This window comes from Platalea leucorodia (assembly GCF_965183815.1).
Source record: "Platalea leucorodia genome assembly, chromosome: 1".
Taxonomy (NCBI): domain Eukaryota; kingdom Metazoa; phylum Chordata; class Aves; order Pelecaniformes; family Threskiornithidae; genus Platalea; species Platalea leucorodia.
The window spans coordinates 72,584,816-72,597,569 of NC_138823.1; the positions used below are offsets into that span (position 1 = coordinate 72,584,816).

The 12,754-nt window shown below is 45.9% G+C and overlaps 1 protein-coding gene across 2 annotated transcripts in view; it reads left to right on the forward strand.

Moving 5' to 3' along the window:
* Positions 1-3,162: 3,162 nt before the first annotated feature.
* Positions 3,163-12,754, forward strand: part of TMEM245 (transmembrane protein 245) — a gene marked incomplete at its 5' end in the record, with an annotated part of 86,084 nt that continues 76,492 nt past the window's right edge. For both annotated transcript variants that reach the window (XM_082330234.1, XM_082330233.1), the window contains one exon: positions 3,163-3,792. In XM_082330234.1, the coding sequence (XP_082186360.1) occupies positions 3,163-3,792 (630 nt within the window). The remainder of the gene's footprint in view (positions 3,793-12,754) is intronic.

Here is a 12,754-nt window from a genome sequence, read left to right on the forward strand (position 1 = left end):
ATGTTCACAAGTGTTCAGTAACACAGGTCAAAAAAAAAAAAAAAAAAAAAAAAAAAACAAAAAAAAAACAAAAAGTCTCTTAAGCAGGGGAGAAAAACCCCTGTTATTTTCTAAATACGCAGGCCAGTGCTGACACCTTGTGGCTTTGTTACAGAGTTATTTCATAGTTTCGTGTGGTTATTTCAGGTATAAATCATGATTAACTTGCTGTTGCCAGCGTTGTCTGTCTCCTCTGCTTCATGGCCACCTCAGTACCCTGTATTTTGGTATCACGGGTAAGACAGCTCGTAACTTGGGCTGTGCTGACTGCACATCGAGTGAATAAGAGCTATGGGTGACCGGGATCTCTTGAAGGGGACTCAAAAAGCTTCAGTTCAAGGCACAAAATCACGGGTGCTAGTGCAGCAGCAGACAGTAGTTACAAGCTTCTCTCTTACTAGTTAATACCTCATTTTATCTTTCCCTCTACACAAGAGAGCACCGAGGACTAGCAACGCTTACCACATGCGTGCTTTTAGGCACATACATGTTTTCTACATTGACACAAAAGCATTCCTTTGCTGCCTGCTTCAGCCTTCAACAATTACTAATAGTAAAAATACATCCAAAGGGGCTGTTGGAGAACTTGTGGTAGTACACGACCCTGAGGTGCATTACTTGTCTATGGCCGTAAAAATGCCTACACCGCAATGTATCAGTGCAATTTATACCTATAACGGGCATCTAATCTAAAAATCACATAACATTTCAAATCTTAAACAAATCCAGCTGTTAAGGCTGCAGTCGCCGTTTGAAATCTGTTGTGGAATTAACTTCGCAGAGCTTGAGGTGTGTCTGTGAAGATCACGCATCCTCCCTCAGCTGTCACCTCAGAGATTGTTTTCTGATGTTTATGGTCACGTCCCTGTTCCTAAGTGTTCATGTCGTGGTAATACATGAGTTAGAAATCTTTATTTTATTGCATTATGGGTTTGTGTTTTTTTAGTTTTATTTCTGATTACGTTTAGTTGTTTATAATGAATAGTGAAACACAGAATTGGAAAGGAAAGGTTTTCTCAGTAGGGACCAAATCCTCAGCTTATGTAAATCAGTATTTATAGCTTCACTCAAGTCAAAGAGGTGACACTAATTTCTATTCCTGAAGAACACGACTGCCTGAGTCTGTTAAGAAAAATCAAAGGAATAAGGATGTGCCTATGAAGGTATGATTTGCTGGCATCTCTGTTTATCTAACAGATGGATTTGTACTCTCAACTACCCCCTGTGTAAATCTTAATTGGCACTTGCTAATTGAACTTTAATGCAATAAATGTATTATAATGAGCCATTAGAGTCTCTTTTTGGCATGCTTCCTCCACTCTGCAGGAGCTAAAGAGAAAAGGTTCAGGTAGCGATGCATACTTGTTACCTATGTCAACACCCTGCCAGGAGGCAGATCTACCTGATCAAAGAGCGGTGACTGACAGTATCGGTTTAAGGTGCAACAGAAGCTTCTCATAGGCAAAACTGCTCGTAATGCCTCATCACCGTCGCGATCAAACGAGGTACCTGTAGCTCTATAAATGCCTCCGCTGCATGAAATTAAAGCACTTTGCTGAACCTACACGTGATCCGTTCAGCAATGGAAAACAAGGAGCTGCAGGAGCCAAGAGGGAACTCTATAAGCACGAACGGGCGTGTAACTGGCAGGAAAGGCTTTGCAGCATGGAAAAGTCAGGACCGCAATGCAAAAAGCTCCAGGAAACTGGCAGGGCCCAGCCCCGGGTACCGCTGTCGGATGCAACACGGTTACAGGAAGCGTGTGGGAAAAACCTCCGCCTTTGCTGCTGGGGATGATGATAGGGACAGATCTCGGCTACAGTCTCTTGTCTTTGTATTGCTCTGCCTTGAAAAGCTGGGCTATCAGCAGTTGTATTCCCATTTTACAAGTTAAAAACAACTGTGCTGAGGGTAATTGCAGCTTTTAGACATCTGCATTGTGCAAGAAATGCTCCATCGAAGTCCTGGTGGACACAAATCTACCGTGAAGTTACATAATATTAAACTTGCCTGTAGATCCTAAAAAGGAAAAAAAAAATAAATTCCCATATCTATGTACTTTTCACATGTTCAGAGGTATAAAACCTCTGTAATATGTTGTAGAGGATATGCTGCACCTCTCACTCAGAAGAAAGAGGAAGATCCCTCTGGGAGTTTTATGTTAGTGTTACCAATAGCTTTAGTACCCGATGAAAGGTTGTGTTAAGCTGTGAAAGGGGAACTGTTTGAGTAGCACAGTGCCAGCACTAAGCTAGTTCAAATGTCGTGGATTCCAGCCCTCAGAAAACTCGCTCAAACCAAGCGTATTTATTACAGAGGCATTTAGACCACCTGTAAAATCTTAGCTGTCACCTTCATGTATGAACGCAGAGGTCTGGTGTACGCCAGATGCAGGAAATTAGCTCCTCCCTAGATTATTTGCAAAAAACATTTGATGCAACATAATGTCACAAATGCCAGGTCTAAAAAAAACAGGCAAAAGAACTACTTTTTCAGTGGGCCTAATTCCCAGTAAAAGTGCAGATGCTTCCTTATTAAATAATCTGATGCCAGAGCAGGTTCAGACAAGACCAAATTCTCCGGCTGGTCTAACCAGTCTGCTCTCCACCTCACAATGACGCTGCAAATTTCCGAATATTTTCGGCTTCCAGGGACTGAAGCAGCAGCAGCAGGGACGGGAGAGGGCTTCAGGGGGCTGCGCTGCTGGGACGGGGCGCGGGTGTGAAGCGTGCTGCCGGGCTCCGCCGAGCTCCGGCCCTCGGCGCCCCGCTGCAGCAGGAGTCACCAAGGCGCCGGGGGCTCTCGGCCCGCGCTCGGCGCTCGCCCAGGCGGGAAGGCGGGGACCGGGGACCTGCGGGCCGCCCCCTCGCCGCTCGGGCAGGCCCTGCCGCGGGGCAGAGCGCGGCCGCCGGCCCTCCCGGCGCAGAACTACATTTCCCAGCACCCTTCCCCGCCTGGCAACTCCCCTTCCCCGCCGGGCTGGGCGCACGCCCGTGCCCGGAGCCGCACGGCGGCACTACAGCCCCCGACAGCCCCGGCCGCCTCTCCGCGCCCTCGCCTGTGGCGGCAGCGGCGGCCGGAGCCCCGGCCGTGCCCGGCGCTGCGCGGGAGGGGGCGGGCGCCATGGCTGACAGCGGAGAGCCCCCGGCGGCCCCGGCCGCGGCCCCCCCGGGCTCGCCGGCGGAGAGGCGGCGGCCGGGCGGCTCCCCCAGCGCGGGTGCCGCCGGCGCGGAGGGCGCGGCGGCGGCGGCCATGCCGCGGCTGCCGCTGGGCGGCCCGGGCGGGGCAACGGGGATGTCGCTGCCGCGGCTGGAGAAGCCGATCAAGCAGGCCTTCTACAACACCGGGGCGCTGCTGTTCGCGGGGCTGTGCTGCGGCGCCGCCGTCCTCGTCTACTTCATCCTGGAGGCCTTCCTGCGGCCGCTGCTCTGGGCTGTGCTCTGCGGCACCTTCCTCCACCCCTTCAAGAGCTCCCTGACGGCGCTGGGCCGCCGCTGGCTCGGCCGCCTGCACCGCTCCCGCACGCCCGTCCTGCTGGCCGCCCTCCTCCTGCCCATCTGCTTCGCCAACTACGGCGTGGAGGCGCTGGGCGAGCAGGTGCTGCGGCGGCGGCGGCTCCTGCTGCTCCTGGGCGCCGGGGGACCGCTGCTCTACGGGCTGTACTGCCTGGGCAGCTCCCTGGGCGTGCAGGTGCTGCTGGCCCAAGCCGCCCGCCTCATCTGCCAGGGGCTGGACTACTTCAGCAGCCAGTGGGTGAGTGCCCGCCTCGGGCGGGAAGGGGCTTCGGGGGCGGCCGAGTTCCCCGGGGGCGCGGCGGGTGCCTGGTCCCCGCCGGGTCCCCGCCGGGCGGGGGTGGGACGTGGCCCTGGCCTCCCGCCTCCGGCGGGCCGCCGCGCTCGCCCTGCCCGCCTGCCCGCTTGCCCGCCCGCCGGCGGCGGCCGTTGGGCTGCCCCCGGGGGCGGTTGCGGCGCGCGGGCTGGGGCGCGGCGCCGGCCGCCATCTCACTTGTTGCGGGCGCGGCGGCGGGGAAGGTTTAAACTCGCGAGGCGCCTGTTTGAAGTCGCCGCAGCCTTTTAAAATGTATTTTATTTATTTTTACGCCAAAGGGCGCAGAAGCTCCCCTCACAGCGGGCGGGTGTGGCTTTGGGCGCGGCGTTGCGGGGCGCAGGGCGATGCTCGGGGCGGGGGGGGGGGGCACAGCAGCCTCCGGGGTGCTGGGGCGAACCACCGGCTGTCACGGCGTCGCGGTGGTGTAGGGAGAACACAGCCTTCGCTGTAAAAGCCGTAAAATAGCTTTAAAAAAGTTACAACCCACGGCGTGGAGAAGCGCTCTGTATAATCAAGGGGTGCAGCAGAAGCAGATAGGTTTTCTCTTGCCGGTGTTTGATGTCCGTAGTCTAGTCACGCCCCAGTTTTGAGATGCTGCTAAGTCAAAGGTAATTCAAGTGAGGTCTTGGGCAAAACATCGACTCTGTTGAGCTGTAAGATGTGTATTAAGTGTTGTGAAATACGAGTTCAGCCCTGCAAGTGACTTGGTGGGGGGGGGAGAAGGCATCGTAAGGCTTGTTTCTCAGTGTACTGATTTTTTTTTTTTTTTTTTTCCCCTCCTTAAAATATCAAACGGAGCAAACTCAGTTTGAACGTTAAAAAGTAAAGCTGTTTAACTTGCAAATTTTACTTATGGTAATAAAGATTCTGGGAGACTACTTTTCCCTGTGTTGTCTTCAGTAGGCAGGCTAGTTAAAACCTGGCAGAACTCATTTTCACTTCGTTAGTTACAAGCATTGAACTGAAAGTGCAAAAAATACTACGTGCCTAAAGTAAATGGCTATGTGAAAGCACAGAACATCAGGAAGTTGTACTTCTATTAAATACTGATGTACGACTGGCATGTTCAGATTGCTTAGTGTCAAAGACTTCTTTTAAGCTGCTCTATTTAAAAAAAACAAACAAACAAACAAAAAACCAACCAACCAACCAAACAAAAAAACCCCCCAAAACCCCAAAAGAACACCTCCCCCCCTTGGGTGGAAAATGACATACACAGTTGGTTTAATGGAGATATATCTAGAGATAAAACTGAAGAACTTCCTAAAACTGATCATCTTATGTGGATAAGAGAGAGAAACTGTCGAGAAAAAAAAAATACTCTAACAAGCTTGTCCAGGCTTCTGATTTTGAATTACACATGTTCTTTGAATATTAGTTTTATTGCTTTGGTGGAGCTGGTGCATGCTGATATCTCGAAACACAACTTTGGAGGTTTTTACCAGAAAGACGACAGTAATAGTTCTCCTGAATGTACTGACGAAGGATATTTTGAGCTATTCCTAGTATGAATAGGATGGACTGGAGAATGTGTTTTGTCTCTTGAAGGTAAACACTGAAAGAAGAGATTTTCTTGGCTTTCTGTTCTGAAGTGTTGTCATATGCTGGAAGATGTCAGGGGAGATGTGTGTCTGATCTGTTTTGTCCTCAGAAGTATAATTAAGACTGAGCAGATAGACAGACAGAGACACTCTTTCTCAGTTTTTATGAAGAGGCAAGATACAACCATCATTACTGTCAGCCAAGTGGTGGAAGAATCTAAGCGTGACTTGGTACTGATGGGAAGTTTTGATTAGTTGCCACGCAATTTACTTGATAAGCTTAAGATTTTCCATCACATTGGCGTAGCTGTTCTATTTTTAACAAATTAGCGCTATTGCTACACTAACTAACTTGGCTAAGTCCAGTCCTTTATTCAAACTTGGTTAATTAAGCTATACTTACACTGGGTAAGTATAAGGGTATTAAAGGAAGTTGCACCGATTTAACCTCATAACTATGGTTGCAATGCATTGCTGGATGTCTGTGCGTGCTCAGTCCAATTTTGTTGAGCAGTGTCTGATGCTTTCATTTTGCACCGGTGTTTCTGGTAGGACACTTGTGTTCATTGAAGGGCTGTAAGATTTTAACTGGGCAAAAGACAGTAAGCTCCCAGAGCTCTCCTGACTTGAGTTCCCTGGGAAGATTTTGGGTTCATGTCAAAATGACTGACTTCCTTAAGCAAACCAGGTGCCATAGCTTTCTGAGCAAGCTGCCTATGTCGCTTTCTGGGCTCCTATAAGAGAAAGAAACTGTGGGGCTTCCCTTTGTAAATAACCTCAACTCAGCCTGGTATTATCTGTACACTTTACAGTGTTTTTCTATTCAAGTTTTTTGAATTTTGCTGTCACCTGATTTGTGTTATGTCAGAGCTGTAGCAAGATAACTTCATTTTACCCCTGCTGCTGAGGAGCCTTGAGCTGGATCAGTTAATAGTATCTGCTTTAACTTCAGTTAAGCATTTTAAAGCCATTTAATTGCCACGTTATATTGCAGGGCTCTGTTTGCGTGTGTACATTCTGCTTGTTAGCTGCACAGGAATTTTGGATATTATGAGTCAGTTTGCTCCGTTGTACTGTTCTTCTCTGGGATCTGAATCCTCCATGGTTCCTTCTGTATGTTATCTTGCATGAAGATTACAACTCTTTTTGTTTGTTGATACTCTATGTGATAAGCAAAAGTAATGGTAATTTCATTTCTTGCACTGTCTTTTAGCAGCCCACTAAGCCAATCTAGATTTCTGTGTTTTGAAATATTTTGATAGGGAATAACTTAATTAACGTAAGTAATTTTTCCACTTAGACAGCAAGGAATACGTTCTTGCCAAGAATGGGATGTATAAATCATTCATTAAAAGGATAAAAGAGACGAGCAAGCATGGCTTGTTTTAAGCGTGAGACCAGTATCTGACTAGTGTAGTACATTTGTTTATGGTAATTTTAATCTTGTGAACTGTGAATGTCTGTGCTTCAGCCACCAATGATTCTGCCTGGGGCTGCAAAGGTGTACAGTGTATTCTTATTTGGAGCTTTGCCCCACCTGGATGGCACTGCGGCTTACAGGGAGGAAGAACATGCATGGTTGTCTTCTCCTTTTCTGATTCCCTCTGCTATACTAGAGAAGTGAGAAGATGCCTGTCATTGGAATTTGACTGAGAACAATTATGGGTTTTTGGGATACCAATTTGATGTTCTCTAACTAAAGGTATTTTTATGGTATCTACTAGGCCATGATACAGAGACAGAAATTCTTTCCAGTTCCAGAAAAAAATGTTCTCCAAATGGCGCAGTTGCATGTGATAATCCTAGAGTCATAGGATCATCTAGGTTGGAAAAGACCTTCAAGATCATCGAGTCCAACTGTTAACCTAGCGCTGCCAAGACCACCACTAAACCATGTCCTCGGGCACCATGTCTACCCATCTTTTAAATATCTCCAGGGTTGGGGACTCAACCACCTCCCTGGGCAGCCTATTCCAGTGCCTGACTACCCTTTCAGTGAAGAAGCTTTTCCTAATATCCAACCTAAACTTCCCCTGGCACAGCTTGAGGCTGTTTTCTCCCAAATAACAAGTCATAGGACAAAAGGAGAGACCGACCCCCACCTCGCTACAACCTCCTTTCAGGTAGTTGTAGAGAGCAATAAGGTCTCCCCTCAGCCTCCTCTTCTCCAGACTAAACAACCCCAGTTCCCTCAGCCGCTCCTCATAAGACTTGTGCTCTAGACCCTTCACCAGCTTCGTTGCCCTTCTCTGGCCACGCTCCAGCACCTCGATGTCCTTCTTGTAGTGAGGGGCTCAAAACTGAACACAGCGCTCGAGGTGCGGCCTCACCAGTGCCCAGTACAGGGGCACTATCACCTCCCTGCTCCTGCTGGCCACACTGTTCTTGATACAGGCCAGGATGCCATTGGCCCTCTTGGCCACCTGAGCACACTGCTGGCTCACGTTGAGGTGGCTGTCAGCCAACACCCCCGGGTCCTTTTCCGCCAGACAGCTCTCCAGCCACTCCTCCCCCAGCCTGTAGCATTGCATGGCGTTGTTGTGACCGAAGTGCAGGACCCGGCACTTGGCCTTGTTGAACCTCATACAATTGGCCTCAGCCCATCGATCCAGCCTAATGACATAGTAAACTGTATCTTGGCACCAGTATGTTACAGAGCTTTCTTGTACTGTTGTCCTCAGATCTGGGAAAGCCATTTGTGGTGTTGAGAAATGAAGATTTGGAAATGGCTGTATTCCTGTCTGTAGTTTTTAAGTCACACCTGCAATTTAGGAATTGAGAATCCTAGATACCTCCATGATAGGACTGCTTGATAGGTGATTGCAAAACACTGCATTGGAAGAACAAGTCCAAGACCTTAGGCTAGTCTACAAGCATCTTGTTCCCACCTTCTCCTTCTCTTTCCCTTGGTGCTTTACAGTTCTTGCATCATCTTTGAAGAAGCTTTCTCAAGAAATGTAGTAGGCTGCTGGGTCTTAAAGCTAGGAGCTGGTTATAAATGCTTCTCTATGGGATGTTTGCAGAAATCTTATGTAGAGAACATGTACTCTACCTGAACTTTGGTTACATATAATAGGGAAGGGGAATGTTTTTCTGTTTTTTTTTTTTTTTTTTTTTTTTTTTCTTTTGTGCAAAGGAGGGGAGTTTGTCCCATAGTGGACAGAATATACCCTTACACATTTATATGCTCTGGCAATTTCAGCACGGTTACCCTTGCAGTTAGCATAGCTTGTGAAGACTAATCTTGGACTGCCTTGTTGTCCTAGTTTTGTAGGAAGTATGCTTGTGTCCAGCACTGTATCTAAGGTACGGGAAATTCTTCTGCCTTGTGGCTGGAGTTCAACCTACTTTAGCCTGACATTTTACACTTACAGTAATGTACAGGAAATGCCAGCTATTGGTTGTACGTTATTTTGTTTTTAACAGGGTTCACATGCTCAGATTTATTTAGAAAATAGTTTGTAGATCCCGGCAGATGAAATGAATTATACAGCTGCTGTACATTGACTCTGAAGTACATCTTAGTAAACTAAACCTGGTATAATCATACCTGGCAGAATTCTCTGCAGTGAACTTGGTTACAGGACTGTCAAAATCTTTCTCTGATGGCCAGTCCTTCTTCCTTGATTTGTCACAAGTTATTGATCAGGGTCAGAACCATGTACTCATACGTGTGTGTGTCAGTGTATTTTTGTATCTCCGACTGTACTAGTACAACTCATGTTTTTCTAGTGGTTAGCATGCGGTTAGAGGACCCAATCAATCCTTTCCTCACTATGGTGCTGGGCAAATCTGGGAACACTGTTTGCCATGACCACTGTGTTGGAATATTGTCAAAGTAGGTGGTGTCTGCTTTGGCCAGTTGACTGTCTGCTCCCTGTCAGGGAAGTTATCAAAGACATCCAGCAGGGAAACCTCCATTTATGTTGGCACTAGATGTCAGCAGCCCCTAAAGTAACCCTTGCAGACTGAAATTCTCAAACATGCTTCTTGGCAAATGTTTTGGGTCACAGCTTCCAAGATGCTTGGCTTCCATAGTGTTGTTGAATATCGGCTGTGGAGGTGAAAAAGCATCTACATTTTATCAAGTTCACCTGATGGGGCAATTTCTCTTCTACCAAAGGAAAGGGTTAAGTTTGACTATAATGTTGGAATAACCGTAAATGAGAAAAACACAGTTCTGATATTTGAGTTGCATATAATTCGTATTTTCTGAGTGTTTCCGGTAGGTGGGTTTTCTTTCTTCCCTTTCTTCTTAGAGCAGGCTTGCAGGTTTCTAAAACTTGTCCAGCATAAAAAAAAACAACAAACCCGCACACCTGAAAAAGCCCTTAAGTATTCTTTCTGCTGTTTATAATAATCCTTTCATTATTTGGTATCGTGACTTATAAATCATACAGCCAGGTAATGACTGTAACCACATCTTACCAAAACCACCGTTTTTAGTTTGTTTTCACAACTTGGTAGAGATCAACTGTGTAGAGACCACATGTGGCCTATTTAAAAACAGGATGGGGAGGGGCAGGGAAAGACTGAGATGCTTCCACCTTTGTTTTTCCCTTCCACACCCACCCTCGGTTTTGGGAGAACCTGCTGTGAGGTGCCTTTCTTAAAAAGGCTTAGGAGCTTGTTTAGATTTATATGCGTGAACTGCAGCCCCAGGCACTAAGCTGATGCTAGGCTTGAGCCTAAGGATATATGCTACATGAAGTTAGTTATTTTCTGGTATTTATATGTATTATTTGAACACAATGATATTTCTTTTTCTGCCTCCTCTGAAAGGAATGATTGTTGTGGAACTGTCCAGCAAAATTTTAACTGTGCTGTCTATAATAAAGCAAGAAGGTGGAGAAGTTGTGTATGTTGAGGAGCCATCTCTTGTGAAAGTGTCATCATGAAGTGTGTCAGAGGAGTGGTGCTCTGTCTGCAGGGAATTTGACGTGCTCTGAAAAACCTCTTTTCACAAGTGAATCTTGAAAAGTTTGATTTCTGAATAATGTTTATTGACGGAGTTTCTCATGAATAACTTCCGTATTAAAGAGAGGAAAAGTGAACTAAAGGAGGAGCAATTTCAACATCCATAGCTGCAGTCTTCTGGATATCTTGGATGTAATGGATTTCCTTAAATTCACAGTATAGGAAATGTTGCAGGACACATTGAAAATACTTTTAACCCGCATGTGGCAGTGTTGATTTTGATGGTCAGTTCCCCCCTGCCCCAGGATTCTGGTTATAAGTTCATAATTTTGTCTCTTCAAAAAGGGTTAGTCTCGCTAAATGCCAGGCTTCTGTTTCATGTGGTTTAGCAGTCTGTGTGTGTTAATGCCGAACATATCTACATGGATACATGTCACAGTTGGGTCTTCTAGAAGAAACGGTCTTCTGGTGTTCTGGTGTTCTGGTCCTTTGGGCTTAGGACAAGGAATAACCCAGTCTGTCAGGTTTATGTTTACTTGTGTTCACTTAGGGAAAAAAATCAGGATGTCATTTACCTAAGTAGGTAAATGACAGCTTCCTTAGTGAAGGGAAGAGGTGGTTGAGTTTGCTCTGAGGTGTGCGATAGTATTATATGTGTGATTAGTAGGGTTTGGGTTATTTTGGTTTTGTATCCGTTTGACAAAGACTGTCTCCATGCTAAATGAAGGGCAGTTACACTTTTTTCATTCTGCCAAAGTCTGCACATTGTGGGATATTTCCTCTTGTGTACTGTGGAATATACAGTACACAGTGTACTGTGGAATATACAGTAAAGCCACATGGAATTAATTTTGGTTCTGAAAACTGGAATCAAAAGTGCATTTTCGTAATTCCTCACCTGCCTCCTTATTTTCTTTTTTATTGTTTAGAAAATTGTTTAGAAAATTTGTTCATTTTCAAATGAACAGACAGATAAAGAAAATGCTGTGATGTTCATAATGGCAAATACAGTTTGGCTTTCAGCAATGCATTTCATGCCTTGCGTCACTTCATTTTTCAAGTCCAATGCTCTTCCGCTCAGCTTTTGTGGCAGGTTCATTTTCCTTCGCCAGCCTGCATCGCCACTGAGGACGAAGAGGTGGAAATAATGAACTGCTGTCATAAGATCACTTCTTCAAGTAGCTTCACTCAGTGCAACACTGTTTTAAAAGTTTGCAAAAGTGCCATGTGGATGTTTGGTCAATGTTTTTAAGGATTTCCTATTTTAAGAAAAACTAATGCAAATCTCTATTTCCAAATGGAAATTTTATTTTTAAATGCTAAAGGGAAGTGGTGAGATAGTTAGGATTTTTTTTTTTTTGTCCTAACCCTGAAACAAACTGGAAAATAGGAAACTGTTTGAATTGGATCCATAGTTTTATCAAACAGCTTTGCATTTAAATCTCAATTAAAAAAAACCACACACACACACACACACACACACACAAAAAAAAACCGACAAAAAAACAAAACACACCCTAAAAAACTTTGCCATATGATTTCCAAGTGGAAAAGAGCAGCCTGGAAAAAAACAGCACTTTGAAGTGGCAAAGGGAGAGGGTAGTGCTACAAGTAGAAAATGAAAGAGCTGAAATGCACCATTTGGTAGATCCTGGCCTGTTAAAACCAGGAAACTTTTGGCAGGTTGGCAGGGCATATATCAAAAGAAGTAAGTGTTGGTTATACTACTCAGTCTTCACGGTTGTGTTTAGCGTGGGGTGGTTTACGTGAAGCGGGTGGGAAATGTGTTCCCTGCTGGACCTTGGGTTGCTGGGGCAGTGTTCCAAGGAAGGCAGTGTTCCGAGGAAGTTCCCTTCCCACAGCTGTGCCACCAGTGCCACCAGTGAGGAGCTGCTCTTGCTTATCCCACTTCTGACATACGCTTCAGTTGCCCTGTTGTCAGTGCCTGTCTTCGCTCTGGGAGCCTGTTCAGCTATAACTGAATTAGATTATGAACTCTCGGCTTTTTTTTTCCCAGGTAGTTTTTTATCAGCTTAGGGAGCTTGAGCTGGCTGGCTGAACGTCGAAGCTGGTGTGCAGCAGGGGTGGGACTGCATGACTGGCAGTGGGAGAGGATGAACTGCCGCTTTCAGTAGCGGTGAGCTATTAAATGAGCTCATCTGTAAAACCTCTCCCTTAGAGATTAACTTGCTGATAGGAAAAAAAGGGAGTGAACTGTGTAAATAAAGAATTTTACTCTTCAATATAAATCAATATAAATGTTGTCAAGAGCTGAGTTGTAAGAAAGAGTTTGTTTTCATTGAAAAATGATGCCAAAACCAAGAGGGTGTCTCAGATTTTCAAATTCTTTCAACTTTAACTGGAACTGGAAACAGGCTTTCAGTAACATTGGTGATACGGTCATGCTGATAAATACTAGACTTTCCAAC